The 25,055-nt window shown below is 39.6% G+C and overlaps 1 protein-coding gene across 1 annotated transcript in view; it reads right to left on the bottom strand.

Annotated features, from left to right (window-relative positions):
• Window positions 1-9,975: 9,975 nt before the first annotated feature.
• PDS5A (PDS5 cohesin associated factor A) overlaps window positions 9,976-25,055 on the bottom strand; it is a 169,874-nt gene continuing 154,794 nt past the window's right edge. The window contains exon 33 of the mRNA XM_023738932.1: window positions 9,976-10,202. Within this exon, the coding sequence (XP_023594700.1) occupies window positions 10,199-10,202 (4 nt within the window). The 3' untranslated portion in view covers window positions 9,976-10,198. The remainder of the gene's footprint in view (window positions 10,203-25,055) is intronic.

Here is a 25,055-nt window from a genome sequence, read left to right as displayed (position 1 = left end):
ACAATGTATAGAACTGTAACCTTTCACTTAAAGTACAATAAAAAAAAAAGAAAGAAAGAAATACAGAGGATCAACCCAGAAGATCCAACAAGTGATCCCAGATAGAAAACAGAACAGTTAAGCTCCACCAAGAGTTACCAGAATGAAATACCCTCCAGCCCAGCACAATCAATGAAAACAGATACACATCTTTGTCAACTTTTACAGCACTGGCAAGAATAGAGGATCCTAAAAGCCTCTTGAAAGAAAAAAGAATCAATAGCATCAGATTTCTCAAAAACTACTCTGCTTTCTAGAAGACAGTGGAGTAATGATTTTTAAATGCTGATAATTATTTTCAAACTATATTTTCATCCAAACTCTTAATTATTTATTATGATAGAAAAAAAACTTTATGTATTATTTTTAATTCAAATATTCAGAAATACTACTCACCATGTGCATGATCTTAAGTTGCTTTAAGATAAAAACAAAAAAAAACCGTTGCCATCGAGTTGATTCTGACTCATAGCGACCCTATAGGACAGAGTAGAACTGCCCCATAAAATTTCCAAGGAGCGGCTGGTGAGCTCGAACTGCCGACCTTTTGGTTAGCAGCCATAGCTCTTAACCACTGTGCCACCAGGGCTCCAAGGTAAAATGGAGTATATGAAGAAAAAAAATATACTTGAGGCTGAAGAAACAGTGGATTCAGCCCAGGAGAGCAGTATAAGGAAGACCTGTGATAACAGAACAGAAAGAAACCAGAGTTAGAGCAAGACAGGGCTTTGGGAGGAAGGGCCCCTAGAAAAGGGGACTTGATATCTGATACAGAGATAGATTGCCTTATTACCTAACTCTACTTGTTCTTTCCATATGAGTGGGGCCTCTGAGTTATACAGTTCATTTCCTGCATGGATGGAACAGTTGAAACAGCCTTAGAGAAAGGCTTTTAAACTCTAGGACAAATAATGCAATACAGTAATAGTAATAGCTAACATGTTATGAGTACCTGCTACATGCCAGTCATTGTCCTAAGTACAATTTGTGTATTAGCTTACTTAATCCTTACAAGACAATGTAGGCCTTAAGGGCAGAGAGATTAAATAACTTGCTCAAAATTAACACAGCTGGGAAGTGGCAGATCCAGAGTTTGAATCCCTTATAACTCCAGAGCTGAAACTCTTGACTGGTTCTATAGACCCTCTCAAGAAAAAAATAAATAAATGAATACATGACTTTTCATGAACAACCTTTACAAAGGCTTAAATAATGGTCATTGATTTAACCAAATGTAATGATAAATTTACATTGCAAGATTGAGGGGCATACACCTCTAAGAATGCTAAATTTTCATCTCTCAGAACAGGTTGTAGATATATAGTGTTAGAATTTATAAATTAAGAAATAGTAATAAAAGCATTTTATTTTAAAATATGATAACATTTTTACCAGAAGAAACAGCTAAGAAAGCTGCCTCTTGGGAGTAGGAATAGGGATTGGAAAAAGGCTGGGCGGAATACTGTTGTTTTCATTGCAAGCCTTTTATTTATTTAATCACCTTCATTTATTATTTTTATAAAAATAAATGTTTATATTAAAAAATCTTACATTTCTTCCTATAGTAAAGTTACTCAAGTACACATTGTGTTTTATGCCTCTGTGCTATTAATATTACCACTCCTTCTCCTGGAATGTGATTCTCTTCCATTTCTAGAAATTGAAATCTTATCTTTCAAGTCCATCTTCAATTCTCCCACCACCGTGAACATTCCCAAATCTACCATAGGGTTTTATAATGTACCTACTTTCTTGTATTCTTGTTAGCTGTCTGCCTTAGATGATTGTAAACTCCTTAAGCATGATCATGTTACTCTCATGGCACAGAATACTCATGGGCCATCGAGTCAATTCCAACTCATAGTGACCCTATAGGACAGAGTAGAAGTGCCTCATAGGGTTTTCAAGGCTGTAATCTTTGTGGAAGCAGACTGCCACATCTTTTTCCCTCAGAGCGGCTGGTGGGTTTGAATCGCCAACCTTTTGGTTAGCAACCGAGTGGTTTAACCACTGCACCACTAGGGCTCCTTATGGCACAGATTAGGTACTCAGTAAATGACAAATGAATTAGATGTGTGCTGAAGAAACAAATAGCAAGAGGAGGAGAGGAAATGGTACTAAGGAGGGTACCATCAGGAAGATGGAGTAGATTGGAGCTAGTCATTTTATATGGGCCAAAGTTTCAGCATTTTGTTAATTGCTTTCTTCCAACCTCAGCAGTTTTGTTTCAACAGATCATTAGAAGTTACAGGTGGTGAGCTAAAGCTCACTATTATAAGAACTCAGGAAATGGTTTAAACACAGAAGAAAACATTCTTCAATAGTTACGAGGGTGGGGAGGGAGGGAGAGGGGTATTCACTAACTAGATAGTAGGTAAGAATTATCTTAGTTGAGGGGAAGGACAACACACACTACAGGGGAAGTCAGAACAACCGGACTAAACCAAAAGCTAAGAAGTTTCCTGAATACAATCACTTCAAGGGACAGAGTAGCAGTAGTGGGGGTCTGAGGACCATGGTTTCAGGGGACATCTAGGTCAATTGGCATAACAAAGTTTATTAAGAAAATAGTCTGCATCCCACTTTGGTGAGTGGCGTCTGGGGGTCTTAAAAGCTAGCGAGCAGCCATCTAAGATGAATCAATTGGTCCCAACTCACCTGGAGCAAAGGAGAATGAACACCAAAGACACAAGGAAAATATTAGCCCAAGAGACAGAAAGGGCCCATAATCCAGAGACTCCATCAGACTGAGACCAGAAGAACTAGACGGTGCCTGGCTACTACCGATGCCGGCACTTAACAAGGAACACAACAGAGATGGAGCAGGAGAAAAGTGGAGTGCAGAACTCGAATTCTAGTAAAAATACCAGACTTAATGGTTTGACTGAGACTGGAAGGACCCCAGAAGATATGGCCCCTGGACTCTCTGTTAGTCCAAAACTTAAAACCATTCCTGAGGCCAACTCTTCAGAAAAAGATAGACTGGACTATGGGACATAAAATGATACTCATGAAGAGTGTACTTCTCAGCTCAAGTAGATACATGAGACTAAATAGGCAACTCCGGGAAGGCAGACAGGGTCAGGAGCTGGTTGAATGGACATGAGAAATCCGGGGTGGGAAGGAGGAGTGCGCTGTCACAGTATAGGGAGAGCAACTAGGGTCTCATAACAATGTGTGTATAAATTTTTGTATGAGAAACTAAATTGAAGCGTAAACTATCACTTAAAGCACAATAAAAAAAAAAAAAAAGGATAAGCTAATCCTTTTTTCAGAAAAACCAAAACTGAGCAATTCATTATTAGGAGACCTGCACTATAAAAATTTTAAAGAAAATTCTTCAGGTAGAAGAAATATGATACTAGACGGAAACTGGGATCTGCACAAATAAATAAGGATCTCCAGAAATGGTTAAATAGAAGGTAAATACAAAAGTTTTTTTCTTCCTTATTTTGAATCTACTCTTTAAACACAGGCATAGGTAGTACCACAAGGGTTGGAGACATGAACTGAGCCTGAAACAAGTTCAAACAATTCTGAACCATTGCAAATTTACTCTCGAAACAAACCCATGCTGCTGAGTTTGCGTGTGTCAGGGTCACTGGGGGTTCTCCAAATCAACTACTATATAGAATATAATGTTTAGTAAAAGGTAGGTATTAAAATTGTGCCAATTTGAAGTTGGAGCCCTGGTGGCGTAGTGGTTAAGAGCTCAGCTGCTAACCAAAAATTTGAAGTGTACCTCTATGTTATTAAAACTCAACAGTAACCGCAGCAATTGTTTAGTAGCTAGACCAAAAAACATTTGGGGGAGGGTGTGGGTGGAGTGCGGAGACATATTTTATCACTGATATCATTTAGAATTGCTGACTCATGGTGATAATAAAAAAGACTTTTTCTTCTCTCTCTCTCTTTTTTTAAAAACAGATCAACTTTTAGTCAGTTTTACTTTTGTTTTAAATTCTTTACAGACAGTGTGTTATAAATTGTGTTGTGTCTCTCCCAAAAGATATGTTGAAGTCCTAACTCCTGGTCCCTGAACTTCTTTGGAAATAGGATCTTTGAAGATGTTATTAGTTAAATTAACCTGACATGTACTGACATATATGGCTGCAACAATGGGCTCAAGCATAATGATTATGAGGATGGAGCAGGACCAGTCAGTGTTTCACTCTGTTGTAGATGGGGCTGCTTTGAGTTGAAAGTGGCTCGACTGCACCTAACAACATACTGGAGTAGGGTGGGTCCTAATCCAGTCCGAGTGGACTGATAAAGTAAAAAGAGAAGAGACACAGAGAGAGAGGACGGACAGCCATGTGAAGATGCATCTACAAGGCAAGGAATGCCTGGGGCTACCAGAAGGAACATGGCCCCACCAACATTTGATTTGGACATACAGCCTCCAGAACTGTGAGACAACGACTTTCTGTTGTTTAAAACTGCCCACTTTGTGGTACTTTGTTACAAAAGCCCTAGAAAGCCTGCACAGTGTCTTCTCTTATTGCCAGGTCCCACTGCTCCATTCTTGTTATGCCATTCCCTACTATACTCTTTTGTCAATCGTATGAAGAGCCTAAAATGGCAGAGTTGTTCCATGTTTGTCTTTGCAATAGATACCCAGCTCCTTCCCCCCTCCACCCTGCCACCACTGTGGAGAGTGGTGGAGGTGAGATAGGAGAAGAAAAGAATCCAGTTGCCCTCAGGTAGGTACAGATCTTCTCATCAGGCAGGGATGGTGGTGTGTCTGCTGGAAAGAAGGCTGGTAGGGTTGGAGGCTGAGGATACGCTAATTCTCAGACTCTCATTCTATACCAAACCCATCTGTGCCCTTCACTCGAGAGACCCAGTGATGCTGGGAGTTTGACTCTCTGTAAGTTGGCAGCCTATAGAAAAACTTGAGTTCAGTTTTTATTGTTTGAATGCAAACGGTAAGAGGTTTTTAACCAGTGATAGAAAGTGCTTCATTGCTGAATTCCTTCTGCATCTTTATACTGATCCATGGCAGTGGGCACTTGGCCCTCAAAAGTCTTGACTTTCACGGGCACTTCATTTCAGATGTTCTCAGGTGATAATTTGGTGAACCGTTTCACAATTGTACACATGGGCTGCTGAAGTCCCATCCCTTAGTACATGCTGGATTTTCACTGTCCTCTGCCCTAACCAATCCAGGTAGCCAATCAAGATTACCTTCATTTCCCTGTGGGTCTGCTACCCTCAACTAGTTTTGGTACCAATTTATCATCAGTAACCCCCTCTGGCTAATTCAAGCAGAAATGTATTAATGGGTGTTGGGTAGTTCAGACTCTCTGGGAGGGCCAGAGAACTAGGTTTGGAGGTTATAGATATGGCAGCAATGCCAAAAATCATATTACTGGTTCTGTGAAGGCTCAGCCTCACTGCCATTGCCTGGGGCACCCTAGCCAGCCCACAGCACTGATAACACTGATGTTGGACATTGGACACTGCCACCCACCACTTCCAGGATGGAGTGCTGTGTTATCACAATCAGCATCTCAAGGTAGGTATTGGTCTGATTGGCAGAGCCTGGCCATGTATCTGAACCCTAGCTGCAAGGGAGTCTGAGAAAGTGAGTGTATGGCATGTTCAGCTTTCACAGAGGGAAAATGGGCTCTGCTTTATAAGGAGGCAGTGGGGGTGGGGTTTCTCCAAACATAATAATAGGGTTCAGATACTGACTGGCCAAATAATGATAAAGTTTTACCACAGATACAGCCTCAAGGAGGTTGAACTGTATGAAAATGTAACTGAGAAAGTGACACGGTTGGCCCAGAGCCTGGAAGACAGATGCAATAAGCAAGACCAAGAGTATCCATGAGTGTGTCTTTCGTCCCTGCACGAGGATGTTCTGGTTGGTTAGGGATTCCCAGGCTCCTTCACTGTGATAACATTTGCAAGCAGGTGAGCACTTACTATCGGCCAAGAATTGTGTGAGGTGCTTTTCATATTTTCCCTCATTTTATCCTTGTGACTACCTATGAAGCAGATATTATTTTGCAGGTGAGAAACTGAGTTGTAGGAGGACAAATGACACTTCCAAGATCTCACAGTACTAGGTATATCAGAGCAGAGATGGACTCCACAGGCAAGTGCAGCTGAGGCAGGCTGACCATGAAGATAGCCGAGCTAAGTCTCCCTGCAGTGAGTCTACACCTCTCAGAGCTTTTAAGTCAGCTTCCCAAACACTTCCCAGGCAGACAGGAGGGACTGGTCAGCCATTGTGAACACATTGGCCTCTGGTTTACAGTCTTTTGTGTCTTTGGTTAATTAGAGGCAGTCCTGTGGCCATGACCACGGTGGAGAAAACCTTCCAGGCCCTCATAGCTGAGAACCAGACAGACCCGCAGCAAGTAACCCTGAATGGCAAGGTCCTGTGAGGCAGGAAGCTACCGCCGCAGGATCACTTCCTTAGGGGCCTACAAACATTCAACAGTTCTCAGAATTGCATTTCTCTATATGGAAAAGAAGGGGCTCTGGTGGCACAGTGGTTAATTGGCTGCTAACCCTAACTGAAAGGTTGGCAGTTCAAACCCACCTAGCAGCTCCATGAGAGAAAAGACCTGGAGCTCTGCTCTCATAAATTACAGCCCAGCAAATCCTATGGGGCAGTTCTTTTCTGTCACACGGGTTTGCTACGAGTTGCTATTGACCTGATGGCACACAACAACGTATGGAAAAGGTGGGGATTTTCTGCTTCTACAGCATCTTTCATGGCTCTCAAGTCCAGACAGAATGGATCACCTGGAGCAGTCATGTCTGCTTATGTTGTATTTGCTTAATATTGCCAGTCCTTCTAAGGCACCAGCCTTAGTGTTACTAATGTCAGCCCCCAGCATTGTGCCTACTCTGTACAGATGAAATAAATGCCTGTAATACAGAAAATGGCTACACCCTTACTCTCAAATTTAATCTTATTGGCTACCACAGATCTGGATCTGGTAGTAAGCGGCTCCTTCCATGAGTGCGTGATTTGACCTTCAGTTGGCTCTTTCTCAAGCTTCTCCAGGAGGAACAGATTTTATTCAGAATGATAGGATTTTTGCTAGAGAACAAGAGTTACTAGAGAATTGGGGGATGGCGGGGGGAGGAGTGCCTTATAGATAAAGTAAAAAACAGGAGCTGAGAAACACTCAAACATAATGAAACCCTGATCACCCAGCTTGGACCAGGTTTCTTAGAAATGGGACCTTGTATATGTTCGTTGGACTTTGAAGTAAGACACCTCAGCTTGCTCTTCATGAACTAGTTATTAAACTAAATATGCAGTTTCAGAATTAGTGATAAATAGATGCATCATAGATGGTATAAATGAAAGGATGTTTCTAAGTTCTCAGGTTTAAAAACAACTTCTAAAGTTTTCCAAACGTCCATCAGAACTCACCATCTTCTAATATGTGCTCCTTCAGTCACTGTAAACCAGATATGAGAACCTTGCCAAGAAGTTTGAAGGTGGCATTTAACTTCGTATTAGGCTATGCAGACTCCAGAAACTAAACAGAAAATACGCAAAGACATTTTACAACCTTGTGTCATACCAGAGGCTATGTGAATATTCAGGGCTCCACACTAATATATAATGCTGCATTTCTTGGTTTTATTCGAAACAGTGCATATTTTTAGCATTTTATGGTTGGATTTTACACTTGTCATTTACACAAATTACAAGGTTCTGCTTCAAGTCTTTAAAAAAAAAATTCTAAAAATTCAGCCCATGTGCAGCACAAGAATATGCAAAACTACTTTACATTATACACACTTTTTATCAAAGGAGATACAAAATTCTGGCTTGTAGTTTTAGACAAATACAAGAAGCTTCCAACTAGACACAAAGGGTTAACATTAATTTTCAAATATAAGTCTGCACTTTTGTGTTGTATTTCTCTGAGATGTGAATACCAAATTCCTTAGGAATTTTGTTTTCCTTTTTCAAAGGAAAATTGACACATTTCCCTTACACAAGTCCCTCCCCATCAGCTTGATTTCTGCCATCCTACCTTCCCTTCCCTTAGTGCCAGGGCTGGGCCATTTACATACTTATGAGGACCACCTCCTTCTAGCTAACTCCTCTCCTGCAAAAACTGAACCAGCCATAGCAAATGGCTGCTACACATTATGCTGGATAGATCTAACACTCCAGGCAATCTAGTAACCTGTGATGCTGGGGAGTTAGGAGGAGGGAAGGAAGGTCCCTGCCAGTGCTTTTTGTTGTTGGTAAATCCGTGGCCTCAAGAATTAAGCTGTCTGATGCTAACAGAGCTGTAAAATCTTCCTAACTAGAACATGCCCATCGGTTGCTTGAGGGACTTCTCCGGTATTTATGCATAGATACTCTTTTTCGGTATGTTGGAGGCAATGTTTTATACTTTCCTTCTAAAGGGTTATGAGAGGCAGTAAGATAGGGTTTTTCCCAACCATCTTTTCATACCTAAATGTGTGTATATGCATATTTAAAAGAATTACTCATCTTTCATCGGAGTCAATATACAGCCAACTCTTGATTATCCACAAAAGCACAAGTGACATTTACTGCCAGCAAAGTTTGCTTTCAATGTAAATAATCATCCTTTTCTGACATAGTTCACTTTCATTGTTTTATACCCCATGTAGACTACAGCCTATCCAGACCAAGTTACAACCCAAACTCTGTTTATTTTCTTTAACCCACACTAGATATACATAAAGAAACCAAGTGAGCATATTCAGCTAGGGCTCTGAGGATGAGCCTAGAGTGGACAGTGGGGGCATGGTGTAGTTCTGAATGAAAGAAGAACAAGTTTCAGGTTCTTCCCGAATTGGGTCTTACAGTATGCCTTCATTATTCAGTCTGTAAGGTTAAGATTGCTGCAGAATTAAAACCCTGAGGCATAGTCACTATTATATAGATAATATAGAGTTGACTGTAACCATGTTCTTCACTTTTGTCTTTAGCCCTTTCACATAAAAACAAAAACATTAAAAAAGACTACCATATGACATCTAGAAGCATTTATTTTATGCAAAAAACTTAAATATGATTATGTGTACACAAAAAGTGCACACATTACCTATGCTGAACAATGTCAAGAAACATAATATACTGATGCAACAGGTGTCCTCTAAAATAAACATGAAAACTGAGCCCAAATAGCACAATGCTGAAAATTGATAGCAATCCTAAACACCTCCAACTTTCCTTACAAAGCTGCCAAAGTCAAACTATTTTAAAAAATTGAGTTTTTTACATCAATAATAAAAATCTGGTGACAAACATTATAAAACCAAATGCTGGATAGTCTTTAACTCCTTTAAAATTCCAAATATTCTAACATAATCATAGGAGTAAAAACCATTTTAAAGTGATATGCTTTATAAAACAAACAATATGTACATTTATTGCAAATTATATTAAGCTAAAATGGAGGGGAAATCAGAAAAATGAAGTGTTTACTACTTGCAAATCAATAATAATTTTAATTATTCTCTCACTCTGATAAAAATCAGAAAGCAACATTTATAAAATCGCCACCACATCACTTTTCATAGCAGGGAACTGAAGTCTGTACATCTCATTTTTGCAGAAAAGTAGGCAGGCAGGCAGAATTATACATAAAAGTTTCCAAAAGGAAAAACAAAGAAATATTTAATCTGATCTCTTTTCTTCTTAAAAATTAATTCAGTAGACTTCTATTTTCTCTGGTGTAACATGGGGATTCCTGGCTCTCAAACTGATGAATTTTCAGTGTCAGTGTAAGGACATCCTGTTACTTTCTTTAAAATAAAAAAATGCAGCATGGAAATTAATGGTGTAGTATGCGCTTTAAACTCCAGATATGCAGGAACTGGAACCAAGTGTTAAGCAATTTGCTTAATTATTGACTTTTCATAAGAAAAGTCCGGGGCGGGGCGGGGTGGGGGGGAAGGGTAGAATACAGTTGCTTTTAGCCTCTCTCAAGAGTCTCTGCTGTACAGGTCCATCAAAGGATTTGTGGTCATGTGAAGAGAAAGAAAGTAATAGTTTCTTTCAGTTTTCAAGGCAGAAAGTGTGTGTTCTGAAGTTAACTTCGTTTTCTGTTCAGGGACATTCTGAATCCAAGTTTTTGCAGAAGCTGGATCCTGCTTCTGTTTGGCCTTCATTTTCTCCCTTGGCAAGTGAGTTTTCTTTTTACCTTGGGGATAGGAGTAGGAGAAAGCACAGAGTTAGAAAAGACGTACACAAGAAAACAAACCAAACCAAAATTATTTCATTTCTATAGTTATCCAAAATCTTAAAAATATTTTTTCATTTTCACCTGAAACTTCACTTGATTCAAGGAGTATTTCCCTAAACTATACAAAAACAAAATACCAACAGAGAATTTTTGCTTTATCAACTAAGTGCTGTTATTTAATGCCCTGTTTGCTTAAAACAATAAAAGCTACTTATTGGAAATAACTGTTATTTTTCATTAATACTTTTTAAATGATATTATAGAAGAAAAAAACTTACTGGACTATATGGCAAAATACATGTATAAGCTCTGATTCCTGAACTGGGTAAACAATATATTTTTGTATCCAAAGAACAAAACAAACAAACCAGGAGAAAAATTTAGCTTAATTTTGTTCAGAGGTTAGTAGTGTGCATCCTCACTGGGCACCCCCTTCCCCAGTAGGGATGGAAGTTCTGATCCCAGGGAAAATGGGGGAATGGTATATGATCTCTTTCTCATCTCCCCTCCTCTGGGAGAAGATCTGCTCTGATTGGTGAGACTGGGTGAAAGGAACCGAACATGCTGGGCTTGGCCTCCTCTCTATTTGTTCTCTTGCTCAGAGAGGTGCCTTCTGATCTGCTGGCTACAAGGGAAGGTCGTCTGTGGTTGTTCAATTTAGGGTCATTGCATGAGTAGCCCACCTTGCCTATATACTTCCACATTTTTAATCAAGTCTTATCAGTATTAAGACTATGTCTACTCAATAATTCCAAATTGGGAGAGAAAAATAAAGGAGTTGTTTACATATATTGCCAAACCCCTAAAGATACATTTTATAAAGTTACCAATACTAAAAAAAATAAAAGCTACATGATTATTAATATTCAAAATCAAGTTTAATAGTATAAAAGAATCCTCTACAAGCTGCCTGCTGCACCTTCAGGAAGCTTCCCTTTATTAGCTCTGAGTCCTCAGTATCTCCCTGGCTGACTTTTAAATGCTCCAGATAACTCGAAGAATTTCCCGGACCTGATTTTATGTCCAGAGTGAATCACCATCACTTCCAAGCACTTGGCTTCTGAAAAATTTCGAATTATTTTGATATAAACTCACTTTTTACTGAAAGAACATTTATATCAAACTAATACACAGTTGTTCAATACGTGAGGATACCCGTTTAGGGGTTACTTTTATTCCAAGATATGAACGCATGTGAGGAGAGGAAACTTTCTCAACATACATATGAGCAGAGGAAACCAGGAAATTCTTTACTGAAGGGAAGAAATTCCAAGATCCTTGAGCACCCCACACTAGGCACACCAAGTAAAAACATGTTAATCCACTGATGGGAAAACTAGATTCTGTTACCTACAGATATTCTCTTTAAATTTACAGGTTCCCCAGAAGTTCCAAGGTTGAGAAATCCTGTTCATTTACTGATGCTTACTGATAATCTCTTATTTGTGGAAGAATTTGGCCTTAAGTGTAAGCAAAACATACACAAGAATCAGCAGACCTATTAAAAACTTTTTTTAAAAAAAAACTGTACTGTAGATGAAGGTTTACAGAACAGACTAGCTTCTCATTAAACAGTTAGTACACGTATTGTTTTATGACATTAGTTACCAACCCCACGACATGTCAACACTCTCCCTTCTCAACCTTGGGTTCCCTATTATCAGCTTTTCTGTCCCTTCCTGCCTTCTAGTCCTTGCCCCTGGGCTGTTGTGCCCCTTTAGTCTCATTTTGTTTTATGGGCCTAATCTTTGGCTGAAGGGTGAACCTCACGAGTGACTTCATTACTGAGCTAAAAGGGTGTCCAGGGGCCATACTCTCAGGGTTTCTCCAGTCTCTATCAGGCCAGTAAGTCTGGTCTTTGTTAGTTAGAATTTTGTTCTACATTTTTCTCCAGCTCTTTCCGGGACCCTCTGTCGTGATCCCTGTCAGAGCAGTCAGTAGTGGTAACTGGGCACCATCCAGTTGTACTCGACTCAGTCTGGTAGAGGCGGTGGTAGTTGTGGTCCATTAGTCCTTTGGACTAATCTTTCCCTTGTGTCTTTAGTTTTCTTCTTTCTCCCTTGCTCCCGAAGGGGTGAGACCAGAGGGGTAGCTTAGATGGCCACTCACAGGCTTTTAAGACGCCAGATGCTACTCATCGAAGTAGAATGCAGAACATTTTCTTTATAAACTGTGTTACGCCAATTGAGCTAGATGTTCCCCGAGATCAGGGTCCCCATAGCCCTCAGCCCAGTAACTCAGTTTCTCAGGGAGGCTGGATGTGTTTATACAGCTTCCGTGACCTTGCCCTGAAAAAGTTGGGCTGGCTTACCCAGTACTGTGTACTGTTTTACCCTTCACCAAAGTTACCACTTATCTATTGTTCTATTTAGTGTTTTTCCACCCCCATACCTCCCCCTCCCCCGTAACTATCAAAGATTGTTTCTTTTTCTGTGTAAACCTTTTCTGGAGTTTTTATAGTAGTGGTTTCATAAAATATTTGTCCTTTTGTGACTGACTTATTTCACTCAGCATAATGCCCTCCAGATTCATTCATGTTGTAAGATGCTTCACAGATTCATCATTGCTCTTCATTGTTGCATAGTATTCCACTGTTTGTGTGTACCACAGTTTATCCATTCATCTGTTGATACACATCTAGGTTGTTTCCATCTTTTTGCTATCGTGAACAGGGCTGCAACAAACATGGGTGTGCATATGTCTATTCACGTGATGGCTCTTATTTCTCTACGATATATTGCTAGGAGTCGGTTTTCTGGATCACATGGTATTTCTATTTCTAGGTTTCTAAGGAAGCATCATACTGTTTTCCAAAATGGTTGTACCATTTTGCATTCCTACAAACAGTGCGTAAGAGTTCCAATCTCCCTGCAGCCTCTCCAACATTTGTTAATTTCTGGTTTTTTGATTCGTGCCAGTAATGCAGGGGTGAGATGGTGTCTCATTGTGGTTTTGATTTGCATTTCTCTAATGGCTAGTGTTCGAGGGCATTTCCTCATGTGTATGTTAGCCGCCTAGATGTCTTCTTTGGTAAAGTGTCTGTTCATTTCCTTTGCCCATTTTTTAATTGGATTGTCATTTCGTTGTAGAGGTGTTGGATTTTCCTGTAGATTTTAGAGATTAGACCTTTGTCAGATTTGTAATAGCCAAAAAATTTTTCCCAGTCTGTAGGTACTCTTTTTACTCTTTTGGTGAGGTCTTTTGATGAGTATATGTGTTTGATTTTAAGAAGAACCCAGTTATCTAGTGTATCTTCTGGAGTTTGTTAGTTATGGTTTATATCCTGTTAATGCCATGTATTAGGGTCTCCAGCATTCATCCGATGTTTTCTTCTATGCTGTTTATACTTTTTGTTTTAATATTTAGGTCTTTGATCCATTTTGATTTAGTTTTTGTGTATGGTGTGAGGTATGGGTCCTTTTTCATTTTTTTGCTGATGGACATCAAGTTTTGCCAGCAAACTCGTTAAAAAGACTGTCTTTTCTGAATTTGATGGACTTTGGGCCCTTGTCGAAGATCAGGTGACCGTAGGTGGGTGGATTTACATATGGGTTCTCAATTCTGTTCCATTAGTGAATGTATCTGTCGTTGTACCAGTAACAGGCTGTTTTGACTACTGTAGCTGTATAGCAGGTTCTAAAGTCACGTAGTGCGAGTCCTCCTACTTTATTCTTCTTCTTCAATAGTGCTTTACTTATCTGGAGCCTCTTCCTAATCCATATAAAGGTAATGATTAGTTTTTCCATCTCTTTAAAGAATGTTGTTGGTATGTGGATTGGGATTGCATTGTATTTGTACATTGCTTTGGGAGAATTGTCATTTTCACAATGTTGAGTCTACCTATCCATGAGCATGGTATGTTTTTCCATTTAGGTAGATCTCTTTGATTTCTTGCAGTAGTATTTTGTAGTTTTCTTTGTATAGGTCTTTTACATCCATAGTTAGATTTATTCCTAAATTTTATTATTTTTTTCTTGTTAGGTTCCATCAAGTCACTTCTGGCTCATAGCAACCCTATGTACCACAGAACAAAACACTGCCTGGTCCTGCGCCATGCTCACAATTGTTATGCTCAAGCCCATTGTTGCAGCCACTTTGTCAAACCATCTCATTGAGGGTCTTCCTCTTCCTCGCTGACCCTGTACTTTACCAAGCATGATGTCCTTCTCCAGAGACTGATCCCTCCTGACAACATGTCCAGAGTATGTAAGACATAGTCTCGCCATCCTTGCTTTTAAGGAGCATTCTGGTTGTGCTTCTTCCAAGACAGACTTGTTCATTCTTTTGACAGTCCATGGTATATTCAATATTCTTCGCCAACACCACAATTAAAAGGCATCAATTCTTCTTTAGTCTTCCTTATTCATTGTCCATGCATATGATGCGACTGAAAATACTATGGCATGGGTCAGGTGCACCTTAGTCTTCAAGTGACATCTTTGCTTTTCAACACTTTAAAGAGGTCTTTTGCAGCAGATTTGCCCAATGCAATGTGTCGTTTGATTTCTTGACTGCTGCTTCCATGGGTGTTGATTGTGGATCCAAGTAAAAGGAAATCCTTGACAACTTCAATCTTTTCTCCATTTATCATGATGCTGCTTATTGGTCCAGTTGTGAGGATTTTTGTTTTCTTTATGTTGAGGTGTAATCTATACTGAAGGCTGTGGTCTTTGATCTTCATCAGTAAGTGCCTCAAGTCCTCATCACTTTCAGCAAGCAAGGTTGTGTCATCTGCATATCGCAGGTTGTTAATGAGTCTTCCTCCAATCCTGATGCCCTGTTCCTCTTCATATAGTCCAGCTTCTCAGATTATTTGCTCAGTGTACAGACTGAATAGGTATGGTGAAAGGATACAATCCTGATGCACACCTTTCCTGACTTTAAACCACACAGTATCCCCTTGTTTAGTCCTAATGACTGCCTCTTGATCTACATACAGGTTCCTCATGAGCACAATTAAGTGTTCTGGAACTCCTATTCTTCACAATGTTATCCATAATTTGTTATGATCCACACAGTCGAATGCCTCTGCATAGTCAATAAAACACAGGTAAACATCTTTCTGGTATTCTCGCTTTCAGCCAAGATCCATCTGACATCAGCAATGATATTCCTGGTTCCATGTCTTCTTCGGAATCCGGCTTGAATTGCTGGCAGTTCCCTGTTGATATACTGCTGCAGCCACTTTTGAATGATCTTCAGAAAAATTTTACTTGCGTGTAATATTGATGATATTGTTCGATAATTTCTGCACTCGGTTAGATCACCTTTCTTGGGAGTAGGCATAAATATGGATCTCTTCCGGTCAGCTGGCCAGGTAGCTGTCTTCCAAATTTCTTGGCATAGAAAAGTGAGCACTTCCAGCGCTGCATCTGTTTGTTGAAACATCTCAACTGGTAGTCCATCAATTCCTGGAGCCTTGTTTTTCGCAGTGCCTTCAGTGCAGCTTGGACTTCTTCCTTCAGTACCATCAGTTCCCGATCATATGCTAACTTTTGAAATGGCTGAACGTTGACTAGTTCTTTTTGGTATAATGACTCTGTGTATTCCTTCCATCTTCTTTCAATGCTTCATGCGTCCTTTAATATTTTCCCCATAGAATCCTTCACTATTGCAACTCCAGACTTGAATTTTTTCTTCAATTTTTCAGCTTGAGAAATGCTGGGCGTGTTCTTCCCTTTTGGTTTTCTATCTCCAGCTCTTTGCACAAGTCATTATAATACTTTGTCTGCTAGAGCTGCTCTTTGAAATCTTCTATTCGGTTCTTTTACTTCATCGTTTCTTCCATTTGCTTTAGCTACTTGACATTCAAAAGCAAATTTCAGAGTCTCTTCTGACATCCATTTAGGTCTTTTCTTTCCTGTCTTTTTAATGATCTCTTACTTTCTTCATGTATGATATACTTGATCTCCTTGCACAACTCGTCTGGTCTTTGGTCATTAGTGTTCAATGCGTCAAAGCTATTCTTGAGATGGTCTCTAAATTCAGGTGGAGTGTACTCACGGTCGTACTTTGGCTCTTGTGGACATGTTCTAATTTTCTTCAGTTTCAACTTCAACTTGAACTTGCATTATGAGCAACTGATGGTCTGTTCTGCAGTCGGCCCCTGGCCTTGTTCTGACTGATGATATTGAGCTTTTCCGTCGTCTCTTGCCACAGATGTAGTCTGTTTGATTCCTGTGTATTCCATCTGACGAGGTCCATGTGTATAGTCACCATTTATGTTGGTGAAAAAGGTATTTCAATGAAGAAGTCATTGGTCCTGCAAAATTCTATCATGTGATCTCTGGCATTGTTTCTATCACCAGGGACGTTTTCCAACTACTGATGCTTCTTCTTTGTTTCCAACTTTCACATTCCAATCACCAGTAATTATCAGTGCATCCTGATTGCATGTTTGATCAATTTCAGATAGAACAGAAGCAGTAGCTGGTAAAAATCTTCAATTTCTTCATCTTTGGCTTTAGTGGTTGGTGCATAAATTTGAATAATAGTCATATTAACTGGTCTTCCTTGTAGGCGTATGGATATTATCCTATCACTGACAGCACTGTACTTCAGGACAGATCTTCAAATGTTCTTTTTGATGATGAATGTAATGCCATTCTTCATCAAGTTACTGTTCACGGCATATGTTGTTCCATATGATTGTCAGATTCAAAATGGCCTATACCAGTCCATTTCAGGTCACTAATGCTGCCTAGGATATTGATGTTTATGCGTTCCATTTCATTTTTGACGATTTCCAATTTTGCTAGATTCATACTTTGTACATTTCATGTTCCAATTATTAATGGATGTCTGCAGTTATTCTTATTTTGAGTTGTGCCACAACAGCAAATGAAGGTCCTGAAAGCTTGACTCCATCCACATCGTTAAGGTCAACTCTACTTTGAGGAGGTAGCTCTTCCCTAGTTGTTTTGAGTGCCTTCCAACCTGCGGGGCTCATCTTCTGGCACTATAGCAGACAATGTTCCACTGCTATTTATAAGGTTTTCACTGGCTAATTCTTTTCAGAAGTAGACTGCTGGGTCCTTCTTCCTAGTCTGTCTTAGTCTGGAAGCTCAGCTAAAACCTGTCCGCCATGGGTGACCCTGCTGGTATCTGAATACTGGTGGCACAGCTTTCAGCATCACAGCAACACACAAGCCCCCACAGTATAACAAACTGAAAGACATGTGGGGGCTTTATTTTTTAGGGGCTATTATAAGTGGTATTGTTTTCCTGATTTCCTTTTCATTGTTCTCTTTATTGATGTATAGGAATCCAACAAATTTTTAATGTTTATCTTGTATCCTGCTACTCTGCTGAATCTACTGGTTCCAGTAATTTTCTCATGGAGTCTTTTCGATATCATATCATAGGGCCAGTTTAACTTCTTCATTACCAATTTGGATGCCCTTTCTTTTTCTTGCCTTATTGTTCTAGCTAGGACTTGCAGCACAATGTTAAATAGGAGTGGTGATAAAGGGCATCCTTGTCTTGTTCATGTTCTCAAGGGGAACCTTTTCAGCCTCTCTCCAGGAAGAATGATGCTGGCCTTTGGTTTTGTATAGATGCCCTTTATTATGTTGAGGAACTTCCCTTCTATACCTATTTTACTGAGAGTTTTTATCAGGAATGGTTGTTGGACTTTGTTGAATGATTTTTCTGCATCGACTGAGATAATCACGTGATTCTTTTATTTATGTGGTGGATTACGTTGACTGATTTTCTAACGTTGAACCATCTTTGCATACCTGGTATGAATCCTACTTGGCTGTGGTGTATTTTTTTTTTTTTCTTTGATATGATGCTGAATTCTATTGGCTAGAATTTTTGCATCTATATTCATGAGATGTTGGTCTGTAAGTTTCCTTATTTGTGGTGTCTTTGCCTGGTTTTGGTATCAGGGTTATGCTGACTTCATAGAATGAATTTGGAAGTATCCCTTCCTTTTCTATGTTCTGAAATAGTTTGCGTAGTACTGGTGTAAGCTCTTCTCTCAATATTTGGTAGAATTCTCCAGTGAAGCCATCTGGGCCAGGGCTTTTTTTGTTGGGAGTTTTTTTTTTTTAAACCACGTTTTCAGTATCTTCTCGTTATGGGTCTGTTTAGATTTTCAACATCACTTTGTGTTAGTTTGGGTAGGTAGTGTGTTTCTAGAAATTTGTCCATTTCCTCTAGGTTTTCAAATTTGTTGGAGTATAGTTTTTCATAATACTCTGTTATGATCCTTTTTTATTTCATTTGGGTCTGTTGTAATGTCCCCCATTTCATTTCTTATTTGGGTTATCTGCATCCTCTCCTGTTTTTCGTCAGTCTGGGCAGTGGTATGTCGATTTTGTTGATCCTTTCAAAGAACCAACTTTTGGTGTTGATTTTTTGTATTGCTTTTCTATTCTCTATTTCAATTACTTCTGCTCTGATCTTTATTATTTCTTCTGGTGGCTGTGGGCTTTTTTTGCTGTTCTCTATTTGTTCGAGTTGTGTAGCTGATGTTTTGATCTTGTCCCTTCTTTTTTCATGTGTGTATCTAGTGCTATAAATTGATCTCTAAGCACTGCCTTTGCTGTCTCCCAAAGATTTTGGTATGATGTGTTTTCATTCTTGTTTGATTCTAGGAATTTTTTGACTCCATCTTTAATTTCTTCTATAACCCAGTGGTTTTTAAGCAGGGTGTCATTCAGTTTCCATGTAACTGTTTTTTTTTTTCCTTGCTCTTCCTGTTGGTAATTTCTACTTTGATGGTGTTGTGATCAGAAAAGATACGTTTATTATCGCAACGTTTTGGATTTTGTTGAGGGTTGCTTTGTGGCCTAAGACATGGTCTATTCTGGAGAATGTTCCATGTGTGTTGGAAAAGAATGTGTACTCTGCAGCTGTTGGGTGTAGTGTTCTATATACATCCATGAGATCAAGTTGGCTGACTGTGGCCTTTAGATCTTCTGTATCTTTGTTGAGTTTCTTTCTAGCTGTTCTGTCCTATACTGAGAGTGGTTTGTGGACGCTTCCTACCATTACTGTGGAACTGTCAATTTCTCTTTTCAGTGCTATCTAGAGCTTATTTTCTGTATTTTGGAGCCCTGTCACTGGGTGCGTAGATATTTATTATGGTTATGTCTTCATAATGGATTGTCCCTTTAATCATTATATAATGCCTTGTCTTTTACAGTGGATTTTGTTTTAAGGTCTATTTTATCTGAGATTAGTATTGCTGCTTCTTTTAGCTGTTTGCTTGATATACTTTTCATCTTTTGATTTTTAATAACTTCATGTCTTTGTTTCTAAGATGTGTCTCTTGTAGACAGCATATTGATGGATCCTGTTTTTTTTTAAATCCCTTGTGACACTCTCTCTTTACGAGTGCACTTAGGCCATTTACATTCAGTGTAATTATTGATAGGTGTGAGTTTATTGCTGTCATTTTGTAGTGCTTTTTTTTGTGGTGCTGACGTTTTGTCTTATTCCCCTGTGCTGAATTCCTTCTGTTTGTGGATTTTCTTTTCATTTTGTTTTTACTAAGGCTGTATGTTTTTCTTCTTTATTTTGATGAGTATGTTTGTTAACTTTCTTTGTGGTTACGTTGAAATTTACCCTTATCTTCCTAGATTTGAACCAGTCTTTAAAAACACATTTTTAATGTAAAACATTTGGAACTGTTTAACATCTAGAAAATAGCTCAAGACATAAAGGAAAAGCAAGTAAACTAAACAACTAAAATGATGAATCCCTAACCCAGAACTCGCATAGGTCCAACATTAACTGCCCAGTTGTTCAGATACTATTTCCTGACCATAGTAAAAATTGCTAATTTTTATAAATGTACAGAGTTGAAGAAATTTTCTCAAAGGAAGTAATAATTCCAAATGCAGCCCAAAATATAAATAAAACATTTATTAGCACCTACCAAAAAAAAAAAAAAAAAAAGTAAATGAGTGAAAGAATATATTTATTGCAAAAATCCAAAGGAGTCTAAAAGTCGTACAGTTAACTTTGCAAGCTGACATGCTCAGCATCAACTCCCATATTAAAAAGTAAAATCTAAGTAAATCTTTGTATATACTATTCATGTTTCAGGGGAATGAAGTATGACAGGACTAGTAAATAGATATGTAAGTAGGGATCGTAGTAAAAATAATTACTCACCTAATGTTGCCAATAAAAGCTTAGTAAGAGAAATTCTAGAGGGGTGTCATAGATCTCGTGGTGTCCCCCCAAAATATCTGTCACTTGGCTAGGTCATGATTCCCAGTATTGTATGACTATCCACCATTTTGTCATCTGATGTGATTTCCCTATATGTTGTAAATCCTATCACTATGATGTAATAAGATGGATTAGCAGCAGTTATATCGATGCGATCTACAAGATTAATGTCCTAATCCAATCTGTTTTGAGATATAAAAGAGAGAAGCAATCAGAGACACATGGGGACCTCATACTACCAAGAAAGCAGTGCTGGGAGCACAGCATGTCCTTTGGACTTGAGGTTCCTGTGCTGAGATTCTCCCAGACCAACAGAAGACTGACGCATCACAAGGACCTTCCTCTAGAGCCAACAGACAGAAAGCCTTCCCCTGGAACCAGTGCACTGAATTCGGACTTCTAGCCTACTGGACTGTGAGAGAATAAACTTCTCTTTGTTAAAGCCATCCACTTGTGGTATTTCTGTTATAGCAGCACTATAGCAGCACTAGACGACCAAGACAGAATCTGGTACCAGGAGTAGGCTGCTGCTCTAACAGATACCTAAAAATGTGGAAGTGGTTTTGAAACATTGAATGGATAGAGGACTGGCAGCAGCAGAGAACTGGGAGCAGCAGAACCAGGAGACCAGCACCAGACAGTGCTGGAGCCGACCCACAGAGCAACAGAGCTGAGTGCTTGTGCTCAGGAGGCTTCCTGGTGGAGTTGGGTGCCTCCGGGTACTTATCGGTGGAGCCAGGCTTGCTGACCCACGGAATAAAAGAGCTGAGTGACTTTTAGCCAAAGTTTACTGGCAGATTGGGGTACTTCCAGGGACTTATCAGTGGAGCTACAGAGCTTTGGAACACTTGCCCTGAGCAGGGCAGGTGTGGGCATGAGGCCCGAGGGCTGAGAGGCCAAGAAACCAGGAAGCAGAAGCTGAAGAGACACGGAACACAGGAAGCCGAGCTGCTTCAGTCTCAAAAGGTATGGCCATGACCTCTGGGGTTTCAAAGGGTGGAATCAGGGCCTTTGGTGTTTCTAAGGGTGGAGTCACCACTCAGATGGACTAGGAAAATGGTGCACCTAAAGCCAAGGGGGCAGAGTTGCCATCCCAGTGGGCCTGGAAGTCAGAGCTGAAGCCCAGGGCCGAGGGGCCTCCACTAAGAATCCGGACAGTGTGGCCAATACCTAGAGTCTGGAAGGCAGGGCTATTGTGTAAATGGTCTCAGAGTATTTTCAAGCCTTGATGGCTAACGTAATGTGTTCTGCTGACTTGCTTGTTGCCTGTTATGCCTTCTTTACCTCCAGTTTCTCCCATTTGTAATGTAAATGTCTACCTTGTGCCTGTCTGTTGCACCACTGTACCTTTGGAAGCAGATAACTTGTATTCTAGATTTCACAGATGAAGAGGAATTTTTGGATTTTGGACTTGGAGTTGATTTAAGACTTTTGTTATGATATGATGGGGTGAATTTGTTTTACATGTGGCAAGGACATGAATTCTGGGGGCCAAAGGGTGGAATGTCATGGATTGAACTGTGTCCCCCCTAAAATATCTGTCAACTTGGCTAGGTCATGATTCCTAGACAAGGGGATAGCACTTGCCACATACGAGAAGTGATGGCTGCAGTATTAAAATGGCTCTAGAGGCTAAAGTTTATTAAGAGCTCTATCTAATAGGGGTGAAGGATTAAATAAGACAACAAACATAAAGCATCTAGTACTGCGGTTGGCACATACTAGGACCTCACAAATGGTTTTTACGAACTATTTAATAATAAAATTTAAATAATCACACAATACAACATAAATACCAAGTAACAAAACTGGACAAGTTTTCCAGAGGTGGTGTTAGCAGGAGGTGGTAGACTGGCTGCCAGAGGAGATCCCCTTCTCAGACCGACAAAGGAGTACATAGAGTAAAGAAGATTAAGGTGATGTCAAGAAGGCTCTTCTCAGATGTTACTGCAGGGACAGTTGTGCCCAGAGCAGGAATTGACCATTTGGGAAGTGAGAAATTAAGTAAGTGAAAGGTGTGAAGAATCATGCAAGGTAAATAAAAGAATGATGAAGTACCATCTGGAGTTAGAAAACAGGGCCATAGAGAGGCACAGGAGTGCTGGACCTTATTTATCAAAGTCCTGCGTTCAGGCTTAAAATTCAGGAGTAAACTACTTTGTGCAGCAATTAGGAGATGAGTCCATAATGCAAGGGCCCTAGGCTATGTTCTGAGGTGCCAGGGCACTAAATAAACTGATTCTGTCACCCTGTCTCTATCTTCAGCTCAGAGGTGTAGTGTTTGATGGCTCTCAGATTTTGCAATCTGATTTCTTCTCTTCCAAGTTCGTTGGTTGAAACTGTAATGATAACAGGATGACACAAGGTGCTATTTGTTGTTAGTTGTCATAAAATGGGCTCTGACTCATGGTGACCTTATGGATAACTGAACAAAATGTTGCCTGGTCCTGTGCCATCTTCATGAAGGTTGGTATGTTGAGTTCATTGTTATGGCTATTGTGTCAATCCACCTAATTGAGGGTTTCCCTCATTTTTGCTGACCCTCTACTTTACTAAACATGATGTACTTTTCTAGCGATTGATCATGTCCGAAGTATGTGAGCTGAAGTCTTAGCTACACATTCAGAATTGGTAAATTACATGTATGTGGTTCTCAACAAGTTTCAGGAAATACAGGCGAGATGTCAAGTCACTCTCAGGTAATATCTGCAGTTAATGAGAGCTAAATCAGCCAATGAAAACCCTATAGATCATAGTGGTCTGATCCTGTTGTGCATGGGGTTGCCATGAGTCAGGGGCCGACCTGACGGCAGCTAACAAAAACAACAACAATAATAAATTTTTAAATCTTGTACGAAGGTGGAAGCTACAGTACCACATGAAATAAACTGGCACCTTCAGGATTTTGACCATTCAATGATTTCCCTTAAATTGAGGCACAGTTAAACCATCAGCTGAAAGTCACAAAGAAGGAACTTCTGTTTTATGTGTCTATTCCACAATTTGGTGGTAACTACAAGTTAAAACATCTCTTTTTATACATTAAGAGGAAAAACAAATAATAGAATCTTGAGTGTTCATAATTAAAAATGTTTCAAAATACTACATAAGTAGGATTAGAAACATAACTGTAGTTAACACAGTCAGCAGTATAGTGAGCAGTTAATAAGGGATGTAACGCTTGGGCTCAAAGCACTGCTATGTAGCACCAGCCATGTGACTTGAAAAGTTATCTTTTCAAGTCTTAATTTCCTTACCTGTAATGTAGGGTTAATACCTGTTTCATAATGGTTGTTGGCAGGGCAAATACAGGTTCAATAAACCTTCCCTATCATCATTTTTTGTGTGGGTGAGGAATGGCTAGCATAGAGTTCTAAAAATCCCTTAGAAAATTCTAGCAAGCACCAAGGGAATTGTTCAACTTTTGTGTAATTAAAAATTCATTTTAAGGAGTATAGCAACTGGAATTCAAAATTATTGTAATAGTAACAATTTGTTGTTGTTAGGTGTCGTTGAGTCAGTTCTACGTCATAGCAATCCTATGTACAATAGAACAAAACACTGCCAGTTCTGCGCCATCCTCACAATTGTTGCTATGTTTGAACCCATTGTTGCAGCCACTGTGTCAATCCATCTCCTTGAAGGGTTTCCTCTTTTTTGCTAACCTTCTTTTTTACCAAGCATGATGTCCTTCTCTAGGGATTGGTCCTTCCTGATAACAAGTCCAAGTATGTGAGACTAAGTGTTGCCATTCTTCCTTCTAAGGAGCACTCTGGCTGTACTTCTTCCAAGACAGATTTATTCATTCTTCTGGCAGTTCATGGTACATTCAACACTCTTCACCAGCACCATGATTCAAAGGCACCAATTCTTCACTGGTCTTTCTTATTCAATGTATAGCTTTCACATGCATATGAGGCAAGTGAAAACACCATGCCTTGGGTAAGGCACACCTTAGTCCTCAAAGTGACATTTTAGCTTTTTAACACTTCAAAGAGGTCCTTTGCAGCAGATTTGCCCAATGCAATATGTCGTTTGATTTCTGGATTGCTGCTTCCATGGGTGATTGTGGATTCAAGTAAAATGAAATCCTTGACAACTTCAGTCTTGTCTCCATTTATCACAATGTTGCTTACTGGTCCAGTTGTAGGGATTATTGTTTTCTTTACATTGAGGTATAATCCATACTAAGGCTGTAGTCTTTGATATTCATCACTAAGTGGGTCAAGTCCTTTTCACTTTCAGCAAGCAAGGTTGTGTCATCTGCATACTGAAGGTTGTTAATGAGTCTTCCTCCAATCCTGATGTTGCGTTCTTCTTCATACAGTCCAGCTTCTCAGATTATTTGCTCAGCATACAGATTGAATAAGTACGGTGAAAGGATACAATCCTGACGAACACCCTTCCTGATTTTAAACCATGCAGTATCCCCTTGTTCTGTTCGAACGACTGCCTCTTTGTCTATGTACAGGTTCCACATGAGCACAATTAAGTGTTCTGGAATTCCCATTCTGCACAATGTGATCCATAATTTGTTATGATCCACACAGTCAAATGCCTTTGACTGAGTTCTCTAGAGAAGCAAAACCAGTAAAGCGTATAAATACATATATATATTTATAT

This window comes from Trichechus manatus, unplaced genomic scaffold (genome assembly GCF_000243295.1).
Source record: "Trichechus manatus latirostris isolate Lorelei unplaced genomic scaffold, TriManLat1.0 scaffold00126, whole genome shotgun sequence".
Taxonomy (NCBI): Eukaryota; Metazoa; Chordata; class Mammalia; order Sirenia; family Trichechidae; genus Trichechus; species Trichechus manatus.
Note: the sequence above shows the minus strand (reverse complement) of the source record. Positions and strands in the feature narration are given on the sequence as shown.